We start from the raw sequence: 14,723 nt of genomic DNA on the forward strand, positions 1-14,723 counted from the left end.
AGAATATGATATAATTAAATTGTGAATGTATTTAATTGCTGTTAAAAGTGTCGATAAAAACTCATATTGTTGGGATATGATATAATGAAATTGTGTGTTTAATTGCTGTTAAAAATGTCCGAAAAAAATTGTTAAAACGTCATATTGACAGATATAACTAAATTGTGAATATGCTTAATTGCTGTTGCACAGTTCATGTCATGGGAACCTCCTGCATGGATTCAAATCCAGCTCCAGACTTCCTGTGCGGAGTTTGTATGTTCTCCCCGTGCTTGCGTGGGTTTCCTCCGGGCACTCCCACATTCCAAAAACATGCATTTCAGGTGAATTGGCCGGTCCAAATGGTCCCTAGGTGTGAATGAGCGAGTGAGTTGTCCGTCCCTGTGTGCCCTGCGATTGGCTGGCAACCAGTTCAGGGTGTCCCCTGCCCACTGCCCGATGATTGCTGGGATGGGCTCTAGCACCCCCGCGACCCTACTGAGGATAAGCGGTGCAGCTGATGAGATGAGATGTCATGAGATTAGATGAGATTGTCGAAAAAAATTGTTCAAACCTCACATTGTTTATTTGCTGGTAATAGTGTCAATAAAATTGTTCAAACCAAAAAATCCATCCATCCATCCAGTTCTCAAATATTCGAATTAAAATAAAATAATCAGAATTTAGAATCTCTTGTTTTCATTTTTTCTGATGTGCTCAATTTAAGCAATGTTATATAATATTTTACCGCAATTAGGTTCGCCTTTTCTCCTCCAATTTACCCGACGTTCATTACAGTTACTCGTCGTCTTTTGACCATCCTAAATATTGCTGAGATGAAATGAGATTATTTATGGGACTAGCAGTCTGGTGCTTTTTTCATAGCTCTGCGAGGGGAAAGTAGGTCGTCGGTGGAAAAGGATTGAGGATGAAAAGAAAGGAGGGGAGGTTGACCTCGTCGTCACCCCGACGCTACCCTTAGATTCTTTTCTGCGTCCTCGCGAGCTTCCGTAGGATCGACCCACTAACATGGCGGCCTCCTGTATGCGAACGTGACAGCCGATTGTTTCAGTTAAAACGAGGAGACAAAAAACCGTGTCTCGGACGAAGTTCTGTGTCATACCTAACACTGCGAGGATACGTGCGCATTCCAGTGAGTTTTTTTGCCACGGCAGTGTGGTGGTGACGTTGTTGGCATATACCATGTTGGAAAAAGTACCAAGTGCAATAATGAAAATCATCCAAACATGGCATTTTGCATTTCAATGTAGTTGCGCCTGGAAGACTGTCGGAATTTTTGCTTTATTTTACTTAACGATATTTACCAAATAATGTAAGTGTAGGCGTAGAATGTGAGGTGCGCATGAATGATGTCAGTGGGGTGACAAATGTCGCGATATATTTGTATTGAATGCCGATACTTATGTCATTTTTAACGTATTACCTTTGAGACTCTTCGTGATTTAGGGCTATACAAATAAAGATGACTTGACTTGACTTGACTTATTACCCAATGCAGCGTCTCCAGGTGATTTCAAGAGTCTTACAACAAACTGCATAATTGTCAACTAATTGACCAAATCGAACAAATTGCCAGCTATTTCAGGTAGCTTTGGGATCCAATTTATTTGACATTTTTCAAATTCTCATAATTCTAGTTTCGCAACATGAAATATTCGCCAGTTCCAATTGTCCTCCTTAAAAGACCATCTATGTGATGGATTAGAACAAAACGTTTAACGATTTAAATTTGTAAGCAATAACTTTTTTTTTCTATTTCTTTTTTTTGTTTACCATATATATCTATTGACACTAACAAAGATGTTATATAATGAAATTGTGAATATGCTTGATTGCTAATAAGATTTTCGAGAAGGTTTGTTCAAACCTCACTTTGTGTTTGCTGTTAAAAACGTAATATTGGAATATAATATTGTGAATGTGCTTAATTGCTGTTGAGATTGTCATGATTGTTTTCTGTTTTTAGTGTCAATAAATTTGTTCAAACCAAAAAAAATGTATTGTTGTTCAGTCCACTTATCGTTTTGACAAATTATTGACCAGTTTAAATCTTTGAAATGTTTGCAGTAAATCAAATTGTCTGCTTCTAATGAACATTTGCTGTCATATGTTGTTTGTCAGGTGTTTCGACTTTATGCTGGTGCGGGCTACCAGGTTGCTCCCAGTCTTTGTCACCAATCTTCACCTTCACTCGCCTCCTGCAATCCGTAGCTGGTGCAGGAGTTATGCGATGGAAACCCTGCAAACTGTCATTCCCAACCCCAATGTTACTGTTGCTGAGTCATCAGCAGCTGAGAGGCAGGATGAGTCGCCACTTGTTGGGCTTCTACCGGGAGAAACCGTGGTGAAAGAAGGAAAGGCAGCAATCTTGTTTCCCAGTGCCAACGAGGTGTTTTACAACCCTGTTCAAGAGTTTAATCGAGATTTAACGTGAGTACAAGTTATTTTTATTCAAGTTAATGTCCGTTTTCCATGGCACATATCCATTGTTGATTAAACCACACCGGGGTCGGCATCCTATGACACACGGGCCAGCAGTGGCACGCGAGGGGTTAACCAGTGGCACGCGAGCGCACGGCCAATTAATGAAAATAATAATGATTTTTTTTTTTTTTTTTTTTTAAAGCACCCTTTTATCTGAAATTTAGACATTTTCAGTTGCGCGCCGTGTTGTTAAGAAGCTTTACGGTAGAGCCCCTCCTGCCTTGCTTCATGTGTGAGTGTGTGTCGGTGCCGGGCCTTGCAGAGGAGGAAATGTCTGTGTTTTAACCCAGCCACAGCGGAATAAATGAATAAATCATGACTGCTTCTCCAACGAAAAAAAACTTTTTTCAGCCAGCGTGGACAAATGACTGGGGCTTTGTGCAAAAAATGACCGTGCTGTTTGTGCAGTATGCCTCGAGAGTGCTGTACCTCGCACATCAAGTGCTAAACGTCATTACGAGATGAAACATGAACATGAATTCACGTTAAGTATGACAAGGCGGAGACATTAAAACGTGCTGTGTCCAGGTACAGCCAACAAACAAAACACAGACCCTGAAAACCTTTGACACTGCCAAAAACACCACCACTGAAGCAAGTTATCACATTGCTCATTGCATAGCAAAGCACAGAAAACCATTTATATCTGCGACTAAATCAGCTGTTATTTCTGTTGCACTTAATTTCAAGTAGCCTTCTGCTTTGCTGCTGTTATTTCAAGTTTTGATATTTTCTGCAATAAGATTTCATTGATGAATGGTATGATAGCTGTCAATACCACCCGTTTTTGATTGTAGTTCATTGTTAATGAAGAATGGTTGATTCTTGTGGTAAAAAGTTGAAGTCACGGATGTCTACAGGCCTTTCCACATGTTGCTCATTCATTTTTTAGTTTATTGATGAACAAGAATAGTGGAAGATAAATTTGTCAGTCATACGCTTTCAATGTATATCCATGTTGTATATTCGGACTGGTGTAAAATTACAGCTCTGTTGGATATAAAAAAATGTTGTGCGAGTCATTGATCTTGGTGTGGCTCGCTGATTTACAAGGGAATTTGAAAGTGGCATTACACACTGATAAGGTTGCTGACCCCTGATCTACACCAACCAGATACTGAGTTTCAATAGCAATTTAAAGGTTTTTCATGAGCCAACATTCCACCAAACTCAAAGGAGTGTTTTTTGTTCATACCCTCCCTAGATGTGCGGTCCTAACAGAGTTCTCCAGAGATGTGCTGGCTCAGCGCGGCATTAAGGTTTTGGTGCCTGGTGAGAAAGAGCGTGTGGTGGTGTCGCTCACTGATGAACCTAGCGAGACTGAGTCTCAGGAAAAGAAGATCGAGGAGGAAGCGGTCGCCGTGTCAACAGTTGGGCAGAAATGTGAGGTAGCTACAGTAAACTTTCTCGAAAAAGTTTGTTTGTATTTTTATATCGTTGACCTGCACACTGACGAGGTTATTCAAATGTGATTTAGTCCCATTTTGGGTTTACTGTATTATCCAGTCCATGTTTTTGTATGTCTAGTGTGGTCTTAGGATCCTTGAAGGTTTGGCGGCGTCCGGTCTGCGCTCAGTACGATTTGCACTAGAAGTGCCGGGACTTCAGAGTGTCACCGCCAACGACTTCTCCCATAAAGCCGCTGCCCTTATCGCCAGAAACGCGGCGTACAATAAGGTGGGCGAGCTCCTCCAGGCCAGCTGCAAGGATGCCAGGTATGTAGACATGGCACAGGCTCTGCCATTTTGTTTGTCGGTTTACTGGAACTTGCCGTACATGTTGTGTAGAAGGAATGGAATGTGCAATTTACAATGGTTGATTTGTAGTTACTTTCTGTAACTTATAAATAGAGATAGTATGTTGTGACCATAGGTAGCGCATAAAGGAAACATTTTGGAAGCAAAAAAACAAAAACAGTCAGGAGCCTTCTTGCTGCATTTGTGGCTCGCTGTGGAAAGCCTGTACAATTCCACATTACCTTCATGTACAGGGATGTTTTATCTGTAAAACCAATGCTGACTTCACAAATTTAACAATGAGAAAAAAACCAATAATAAACCCAAATCATATTTCTCCACCATATAATTAATATTTTCAATAACTGAGAGCAGAATTGAACGCTGGCAATATCAAAAAACACCACAAAACTTTTTTCATTTATGAACAAAATCGAGATTTGAATTTTATCACAATTTTTAAAAAATGCCTTTTATGCTAATTTTGTTATTTTTGACCATTTTCCTTTGATTTTAGAGTAAAATAAAACACAATTGAATTCAAGTGTTCGGAACAAGTTTTAATTATAAATAGTGGAAACAATAAGATTTTCATCAAAAGTGCATGCATTTGAGCAATTTCCACCACCTTAAAGTGACAGTGTGCGATATTCGACTGTTAGATGTTGCTGTATTGTGTAGTCTCTCAGAAAATGAGTGCTACAAATCCCAAGGATGATATAAAACAAAGGAAACTCCAAATGACCATATCCCTACTCATTTTCTTTGCCCAGGTTTTGACACATTTTTGGCAACTATCAGCTGCAGGGGGTGGCAGGTAGACGTCCCTGACACTGCTCCGCTACCAGGAGACGTTCCAGTGATTAAATGAGCAAAACGTTGAGGAATGGCGGTTTCTAGCTGATGACCCTGCAGCTGAGCCATGGGCACGTTAAGTCAAGTCATGTTTATTTGTATAGCCCTTAGGTGCAATAGGCAGCAATGCCAAGCAGGAAATACCAACGACCTGTACTTTAATTCTCAACCTACAAAAAAGAAAAAGAAAAAAAAGGCACGATTTTACAATAGTTCAAGTATGTATTCCTTACTATTCAAATCTGTATTGTTTATTTTATGTTTTAAACATTGAAGACTAACTTCCTACTAGGAGGCACTAAATGCTACACAATGTGCCTTTTAAATAAAAATGTTGAGTTCGTTGTGACTGCTTGTATTTTTTTTACTGCTGAACCTCAAATAATTTTAGAATATTCTGTTCTCATTTTATCTTCTTTAGTCTCATCTCATCTCTTTTAGTATTTTTCCAAATTGTACAGTATCACTTTAATTCATTATTTGTTTTTTAACAAAAGGACAAACCTTCAGTAATCTGACTGAACTAACACAAGTAGAGCTATTTGGGTAAGCTAAGCCCATACATGGCCTCCTTTTTTTTGACAGGCTTCAGTGACTGCTCATCAGTAAAAACTGTTATTGGACCCTCAGTCGCTTAACTAGAGAAGGGAATCCTGTGGTGTCTGCTGTGTTGATTTAATTGTGGTATAAATGAAGGATGAGTGTAACAACAAGTGCAATGGCAGTTTGTCATACATGGCTGCTTTGTCAAATCCAGTCAATTCTAAATGTCATAGCGCCAACCCTCTCTTTAACATTTGCGTGCAGCATGCTCATGTATGAGAAGCGAGGCAAGAGCGACCGCTACGACGTCATCGATCTCGATCCATATGGAAGCCCTGCTTCTTTCCTGGACGCAGCAGTGCAGTCTGTCAGTGAAGGAGGTAGGCGCCAATTTTCGTTTGAATTGATAATAATAAGCAGTCATTTATTTTGAATAATCTGATCCTTTCAGGGCTATTGTGCATCACCTGCACTGACATGGCTGTGTTAGCAGGGAACAGCAGCGAAACATGCTACAGCAAATACGGCTCCGTTTCTATCAGAGCCAAATACTGTCACGAGATGGTGGGTGTCACCCAAGAGCTGTGAGCTGTGTTTTGTCCCTATTACCTGAAATATTGTCATGGGATTTGTTAAGATGTAGCCCCAAATAAATTTTGAGTGTTAATTTACCCCCACAAAAAGATGTCGTCATTCATCAAAAGATTTTAAACCAGTGGTTCCCAACCTTTTCAGGACCAGGGACCTGACTATTTTCCTGACCCAGCCCAATAGTAGTAATAATAAAAATGAGTGTAAATCTGCTATATAATCGTATGCACAACGTTGACTATCTTTTTTTGCACTATGATGACTATTTTTGCACCAAATACATATGTTGACTATTTTTTTGCACTATGATGACCATTTTTGCGCCATACGTATATTGCACAAACCCTTACGATACCGTACTGTATTTAACATCCTACATGCCGACATTTCTTGTGTAAATTTTGTGTAAATTATAACTATAACCTTATCCTCCTTGTTTTATAACCTTATCTTCTCTGTTCCTTTATCTTCTTGGGTTTTTTACCTCACTGTGAATGTGTGAAGTGGAGTGTCAGGCCCAATTTCGTTGTCACAATATGTTAACCCATTTTGTAACAATGACAATAACGGTATATTCTATTCTATGCAATATTTGGTTGGGACAGTTCGCTGTGACACTGGTCAATATTGTAGGTTTTAATGCAAAACTCACATCCAGCAGCATAGCAAGTAATCCAAAATACAAACTTAATTGATTAACCTCGCAAAAAATGTATTGGTGTTGTGCGGTCTCTGTGTGTTTCCTGTCATGTCCTCGACAGAGGGATTTCATGCACCCTCGAACTCCAACTATGATTCCTTCCTTGCCAAATGTTTTTATGATCACCGGTTTGTCTATTCGTCTATTAAAATGCATAGTAATTATAACATGACATAGTGGAATGAAAGTCAACCATTCCAGTTTGGATCCATACCGTATAAAAACACAGTTTAATTGGTCCTGCCAGGGTCTCAAACTTAAAAAAAGAAAAATACATGAATACATTTTTTGTCCTCTCCTTACCTCCTGGTTTTTTGGGTTTATTAGTTAATAGGATTGTTTTTGTTTGCTGAGTAAAAGTGGGAGGGTTGGTGGGACTGCCTCAGCAGCACATTGAGTACAGGACCGGTTCAAGACATTGTGCATTCTCTATCACTGAAAGAAGAATCATTTCTAGTTTCCAATGTGACAGTTGCACCGCCCGACAGGCAACTGCAAACCACCCCCCTGACTTTAATTAAAACACACTGCATCAAACGCAGAGGTGTTTGATGAAAGTGGTGTCAATAAAACAATAATAAGCAAAAAAATAATGGAACTTTTTTTCTGTGCAGCCCAGTAACAGGCCCACGGCCCAATAGTTTGGAATCCCTGTTTCAGAATAATGTTGATTTTTTTTTTTTTTTTTTTTTGGTCTTTTTTTTTTTTTTTTTTTACAAAATCAATACCCGTTTCAAATCAGTGTTTTGGGGCGGCAGTAGCTCAGGAGGTAGAGCGCTTGTCTTGGGATCAAGGGATCCCAGGTCGAATCCCGGCTCGTCCGTGTTACATGTCGAAGTGTCCTTGGGTAAGACACTGAACCCCCTAATACCCCCAATAAGCAGGTTAGCGCCTTACATGGCTGCAAAGCCGCTATTGGGAAATGTGGAGCACATTGTAAAGTGCTTTGGGAAGTCATTGACTTGAAAAGCGCTATATAAAATGCAGATCATTTCATTTTGTCTGCAGGCTCTGCGCATCATCCTGCACAGTCTTGACCAGCGGGCTAATGTGTACCAGCGATACATTCAGCCATTGCTGTCCGTAAGCGTCGATTTCTACGTGCGGGTGTTTGTGCGCGTCTTTACAGGACAGGCCACTGTAAAGAATTCAGCCAGGTATGCATGCATGTGTTGATAAGTCAACAAGTCCAGCTTTTCATGTCTAACGCTGCCGTAAAGGGGAAAAGGGGAAATTTAACATGAAAATCTATCTGTAAAAGGGTAAATTGGTGTTTTGCAGCAAACAGGCTCTGATCTACAACTGCGTCGGCTGTGGGTCGTTCCACTTGCAGAGGATGGGCAGGCGGACCGACAATGGGAAACAGTGAGGCGACACTGAATTTTGGACTTCAGCTTCTCTTTCCCTGGCTAACTGATTTAAACTTTCAGTATGAAGTATTCGGCTGCAACTGGACCACCAGTGGGACCAAATTGTGAGCACTGTGGACAGAGACATCAGGTAAATGTTTTTTTTTTTTTTTTAAGTGATAAAATAATCTATATTTTTAAACAAGATTGTATTTTGTTCACTCATACTGTATGGCTTTTTATTTAGAGGATCACAATGGTAGAAAAGGGCTGGTTATTTGTACTGAATTGGTATACATCAGACGACAGCAAATGCGACTTCACATTCAACATCTGCTTAATGGGGATTGTTTGTGCATATTGTTGACTTGAATACATTGATTGATTGAATTTTGTTTCCTTCTATTCATCTTAATTTTTGGTTACAAATAATTCTGAATCAACAACTTTATACAACAGTTGAGAAAAAGAGAAAAAGGGCTGAAAGGAAAAAAGCCAGCGTATCTTGGACCCTTTACCCAAAATACTTTTCAAAATATTTTTAGGATATCAAATGATTTATCTATAACATAGTTTTTAATGTATACAATCACATTCTATCATCATTGTTAAATGTACTTTGTAAAATTCAACATAACACACATGACATAGTTTTATGAGAAAAGTAACCAAAATCAATGTATAGGTTAATATAGAATTAGTTTTAAAAAAATGTAAGGATTATAATTTCTCATCTCACAACCTGATTCAACATCTTTATCAAACTAATTACAAAATATTTTCATCTAAAAATTCATGTCATTGATTTTAAATGTCCTTTAATTTTTTTTTGTTCTCCCTACCTTTCTCATTTCTCATCTCATCTCATCAGCCGTACCGCTTATCCTCATTAGGGTCGCGGGGGGGCTGGAGCCCATCCCAGCCATCTCCGGGCAGTGGGCAGGGGACACTCTGAACTGGTTGCCAGCCAATCGCAGGGCACACAGGGACAGACAACTCATTCGCTCATTCACACCTAGGGACAATTTGGACCGGCCAATTCACCTGAAATGCATGTTTTTGGAACGTGGGAGGAAACCAGAGTGCCCGGAGGAAACCCACGCAAGCACGGGGAGAACATACAAACTCCGCACAGGAAGTCTGGAGCTGGATTTGAACCCACGACAGGTTCCCATGACATGAACTGTGCCGCACAAGCGCTAACCACTGCGCCGCCGTGCTCATTTTTTAAATTTTAAATTATATTTCACATTCAGAATTGAAAAAAATTTAAATGAAAAAAAAAAGTTTGTATTTTTAAGTAATTATAAATAATGGATATTATCTTTGTTTATCTGTGATTTATTTTGTAGCAAAATATATATTTTGTTCCATATTTGTTTTTCAATTATTTGTTTATTTCAATCACATTGCTTATCTTAGAATATTAGAATTGTCCTAATTGTCATTGATAACAATGTATTGAACATTGTTTACAAGGATATTAAACGTGTCACTGCAGGAAAAACAAATAATAAAGACTTAAATGAGGTAAATAAGATGGAAAAGAATGGGATAGATAGTCAAACATATTTATAAGGTAGTGCTTGCAGACTGGCCTAAGATCTATGTGCAATTTCCAGTACTAGTACATACTAAAAGTCATATTAAATATTTTTGTAAATTTTTGTTGATCATTATTTTTTTGGAATGAATGTATCACTCTTGACACTTATATTGTGCGTGTGCCGTTATCCCAGCTGGGTGGGCCAATCTGGGCAGACCCGATCCATGACCGCGCCTTCGTCCACAAAGTTTTGTCTGCTGTTTCTGGCAACCCATCCCGCTTTGGGACATCCAAGCGCATCGAAGGAATACTTAGCATGGTGACTGAGGTAAGCATTTTATTGTGACACATTGTTCTCAACTTCCTGCCGGTGAGATGCTATGTTGTCGTTTTTGGTACGCAGGAACTGGAGGACACTCCCTTTTACTACACATTGGACGGCCTGAGCAGCACCATACACTGTAATACACCACCTTTGCTCAAGTTCAGGTATGGTAATCCCTTGCTGTATTAAGGTTTACTTATTGCGGTTTCGCTGCGTGCATTGTGTTCTGCATACTGATTCGCCTAATAGTGACCCGGCCCCTTATCTGCTTGAGTTGTACCCATGCATAAAACCGCTTGACGAAACTATTTTATGTACGCCCAAATATTTTTCAACTATGTTTCTCAAAGGGCCATCATGTCAACAAAACGCTCTGGACCAGTAAAGGAGCAAAAGGCAGAGGAAGATGCCTTCTATTGCCAACATAGTTGGAATTCTCGACCCGTTAAACTTGTTCAGGAGCCACATGCGTCTTTTAGGCGCTCACTTGCGCTTTTTCAAATATATTTGATGATGCAAAAATATGTTTTCTGTAAAAGGGAAAATTCGTAATGTTTTCCAGTAAATGTAGCAGTATATGTTTCTTTCCTCAAAGGCTTATATAAGGTTTTTATTTTTTTTGCAGCTCTCTCTCATATATATATCAACCTACCCAGCATCACAAGACGTCCCAGATGGTGTGCATATATATATATATATATATATATATATATATATATATACCAGTATATATATGCACACCGAACTATAATTAGCAGCTTTTTTCCCAACCTTTTAACCCTGACGCTAATGCAACAAGGCAGCGAATTTATGCATTTTTTCTTCTAACGGCCGCAAGGGGTGCTCGAGCTGTAAAGCTAAAAGTGAGACAAGTGGAATATATGTGTCGAGAAAGACACAAGTTTAATGTAACTTTGCGCATTGTCCATGACTAAAACTAGCATGAACAAACCCTCATCATAGAAACGGTGTCAATCGAAAGGGGAACGCTAACTATTAAAGTATACAAAGTAAAACTGATTGTGTACAGTTGTGCAATAAAGCGGCAATGTTTTTTTTTAAATATACTTTGACAGTAAAGAAGGTATTTGTAAAAAATTATAAGAAAATAACCGTACTTTTATTTAATAGAATACTTGAGCCTTCTTGTCCTTTGGTGGTTTCATGTGTAATAAAGTAGCTAAAAAAGGTTTATAATTTGCGGGTTTTGACTATTACAGGACCCCTTTGTTGCAAAAACGAGGGATTACTGTATACATTTGCACCATCAATTGAGGGGTTGTATGTTTAAAAGTTAATGTTTCAATTCCTCTATCATAAACTTGTGCTAAACTTCTTAATATGACCATGTCAGCTCATGTGGCTCCAAGTGTCAAATAAAAGGTAACCTTTTGTTCAAGGTCAGCATTGCTGCATGCCGGTCACAGAGTTTCGCTCTCGCACGCCTGCAAAAACGCCATCAAAACGGATGCACCTCCTTCCGCCATCTGGGACGTCTTGCGTTGCTGGGTAGGTTGATTTTAAGTCTGTATAGCTTTCTATCTACCCCGGTCATATCCCTCAAGAGGGGTGACCGACAGCAAGACAAACACATACAAAAACAAAGAAAATTAAAAAAGGCAAAAAGTGGCAAAAAACACAAACTTTTTGGACCATAGCCAACCCAAATGCCCAAACCCCCAAACAAGTTAAGCACCTCGGCATCCATGTCGATCATGCTTTCGTCCTTCCAGATGAAACGGGACACAAGAAAGCGGCCATGTCACTCGGGTCAGGGTGACACAACAGACTCTTCTGTTCAACAGCAAGGCCCAACAGCTTTCACTGGTTTACCCCTGCCGCATCATACGGGTGCCCTGTCCATCCCTTAGAATACGTCTAAACATCCCACTATCCTTTTACAACACCTCTCCACTCATTCCTATCACCAACAAGAGCTCTAGCTTCCACTATATTACTGACTTAAGTCACACAACAAAATTTGTATTTGAAAGGTTTCATATCATTATCAATAGAAATTTCAGAAAACTACATATACAGTGGCCCCTCTAAATACGAGCTGTTCTAGCTACTAAAAAAAAAATCAACATATGAGATGTCCTTCAAGAAAAAAATGTTGCTTACGTGTGAGAGAAAATTCAAGTTACAACAATTTCCATATCGTCCCAGTTAGCACGTGCGTTTCCCAGCATACAGTCCTCATTGTTACAAAAGAATGACAATACAAAGGAAATTATTATTATTATTATTATTCCACGCCCTTGTTGTTTTTTGTATCGCATTTATCAAGGTGTGATGCCGCATTTTTTTCAGACTGATAAAATGCCCACATTTTGAGGAGTCAATACCACCATAATTAAATATAATTTCCTTCACTCTTCCCAAAAATATTTTAAATACCAAACAAAATATTTTATCTTCATATTGCATTTATTTAAAGGCATTTCATCACCCTATTGATTTCAGGTTCCCTATCATTAAATGGCCACTATAAAGCAGCCAGTAACACTATCGGCTTCAAATTGCTAATACCGATACCTGTAAAAATGCTAGTATCGGATTGATATCTGGAATCGGTACTTGCATATCCTTAACAGGTATGGTATATTAATATAGGCGAACTCACTTTTTACTGTTGTTAGCGAAGATGGAACTAATCTAAGTTGTTAAAAATGTCATATTAACAGTTGTATATAGTTTTTGTTACTATTGATAAAATGAGGCCAATTTCCTTGTGAATAGTACAGTAGAAAAGGTGTCGAAATGTGTTTTAAGAGCCAGGTCTTAACTATTTCAGCCTTTTGTATGCCAAGAGAAGCTAGGAATAAAGTATCTATCTATCTATCTATGCGATTTGTTGCCCAAATTATCAACAAGCTATTCACTTTGAATAATCAGATAATTTTGAATTGACATTTACAGGCCAATTATGTTCTATGTATCTTATTTATTTTCCCATAAAGTGGTTAGGCATTACTTCTCCACTGATGTTTTCGCTTCGGCGGGGGTCACTGTTTCCTATCTATGCTAACTCGCAATCCTGCATTTAGGAGAAGACCAACCCGGTAAAACGAGAAAAGCTTTCCGAAATGACGCCCGCCTTTAAAATCCTATCCATCGAGCCCAGGTGAGGCCAGATCCTCCACTTGGTATTTTCATTTTACTTCATTTTGTTCACTGTGTTCTTTTTTTTTTTTTTTTTTAAGCTTTGAAGCTTGTTTCACTGTACGGGACGATGCAAACCCTCAGTCGCGTCAGCGCCACCTCACCCGCTTCCAAGAGAACCCGCAGGCCTACTGGGGACCAAAAGCTCGAGCAAAAGCCGGGTAACAGGACCCTTGGGGAACAAGATTCCCTAGGCGCGCTGTATTAGTGGTGTTGAACCCCAAAAAGTCTAACACGCTCTTCGTTTTCTGCCCTATTGTATGTGCGCTCTAGTGGTGGAATCTCCAATAATCTTCAAGAGAAGCGCATAAAGAACCAGAACAAGCGCAAGAATCAGTTCACAGACACGTCGGAGCCCAAGAGCTTTCCTTGCAAAAAGTTCAAAGAGGTCAGGTCTCTTGTGTAATTTTCCTGTGCTGTTCACACAGAACCAGTCAACACTCCATCCATCATCTGCACCGCTTATCCTCAGTAGGGTCGCGGGGGTGCTGGAGCCCATCCAAGCTATCTTAGGGCAGCGGGCAGGGGACACCCTGAACTGGTTGCCAGCCAACACTCAAATAACAAAATAAAAACAAAAACCCCAAAGTTCGGTTTAAAGGGACACTGTGTATTCTTTGACAACTAGATGTTCTGTATTGTGTCGTGCACATGAAAACGAGTTCTCAAAAGCACAAGAAATAATACAAACTGCGGAGAATCGAAGGAAACAGCATATTTGGCGTACAAATATGCAAGCTTCCTTTAGCTAGGGGGGTCATGTTATGTGAAATAAATGCTAGTATTTTTGACCGACAAGGATTTAATAAAAATGCACGTTTATACGAAAGCTCAAGTATTTTTGATTAAGATTTATATCAAAATACTTTTTTTTCTTAATTACCTCTTTTGTGTATTACTAGGAGGCATTAATTAATCCATATTGTCCCTTTTTTAAAAGATAGTGATTCGTCTCAGCTGTTTGAGTGGATTTGCGCATACACAAATGGGGTAATTTTCTTTTTTACAGAAACTTCAATAATGAGTTGTCTTGTCCAAAACAACCAAAAAGGGTAGTTTTGTTGAGAAAACAAGAAAACTGGATAAATGGTTTACATGCCTCCAAAATGCTTTTTTGTTAAGTTTTCAATTTCAAAATAATCTTTCAGTAGATATTCATTTTTAGCAGCACTCCTAATAAACCTTTTGTTTTTTAGGGGACAAGCACACATGGCGACGAATGTGCATACTCTCATGCCCCGGAGTGCACCACAGAGCAGAAAATGGAATGATTTCACATTATTACTTTTGTTCTTTATCTTTTTTTAACGGCATGAAATTCAGCCGAATATTAATGAAAAAAAGTTGTTTTGTTTTTTATTTTGACTGACTGTTGCAACGGTCCAATAAAGCCCGACATCAACTTGAAATTATTTTGTTGGTTGTACTT

General features: G+C 39.1%; 1 protein-coding gene across 2 annotated transcripts; it reads left to right on the forward strand.

Annotated features, from left to right (window-relative positions):
* Nucleotides 1-867: 867 nt before the first annotated feature.
* Nucleotides 868-14,703, forward strand: trmt1 (tRNA methyltransferase 1). Of its 2 annotated transcripts, none has more exons than XM_088343131.1 (16): nt 868-1,132; nt 2,122-2,430; nt 3,689-3,872; nt 4,012-4,199; nt 5,883-5,998; nt 6,070-6,182; nt 7,918-8,066; nt 8,191-8,274; nt 8,340-8,409; nt 9,998-10,132; nt 10,208-10,293; nt 11,530-11,638; nt 13,180-13,256; nt 13,336-13,455; nt 13,568-13,682; nt 14,491-14,703. In XM_088343131.1, exons 2-16 carry the CDS (start codon nt 2,135-2,137, stop codon nt 14,563-14,565), a joined length of 1,917 nt encoding a protein of 638 aa, XP_088199257.1. In that variant the 5' UTR covers nt 868-1,132; nt 2,122-2,134; the 3' UTR covers nt 14,566-14,703. The 2 variants fall into 2 exon arrangements, with proteins under 2 accessions (XP_088199257.1, XP_088199258.1); XM_088343132.1 differs by lacking the exon at nt 868-1,132 and adding an exon at nt 1,475-1,585.
* The last annotated feature ends 20 nt before the right edge of the window (nt 14,704-14,723 follow it).

The sequence above is a fragment of the Urocampus carinirostris genome, chromosome 8 (assembly GCF_059441175.1).
Source record: "Urocampus carinirostris isolate Australia breed hairy pipefish chromosome 8, RoL_Ucar_1.0, whole genome shotgun sequence".
NCBI lineage: Eukaryota > Metazoa > Chordata > Actinopteri > Syngnathiformes > Syngnathidae > Urocampus > Urocampus carinirostris.

Coding starts and splice junctions, on each gene's coding strand:
- trmt1 (XM_088343131.1), top strand. CDS start 2,135: ATGCTGGTGCGGGCTACCAGGTTGCTCCCAGTCTTTGTCACCAATCTT. Junction 6,183..7,917: donor CCAAATACTGTCACGAGATG/GTGGGTGTCACC, acceptor TTTTGTCTGCAG/GCTCTGCGCATCATCCTGCA. Junction 13,683..14,490: donor CTTGCAAAAAGTTCAAAGAG/GTCAGGTCTCTT, acceptor TTTGTTTTTTAG/GGGACAAGCACACATGGCGA.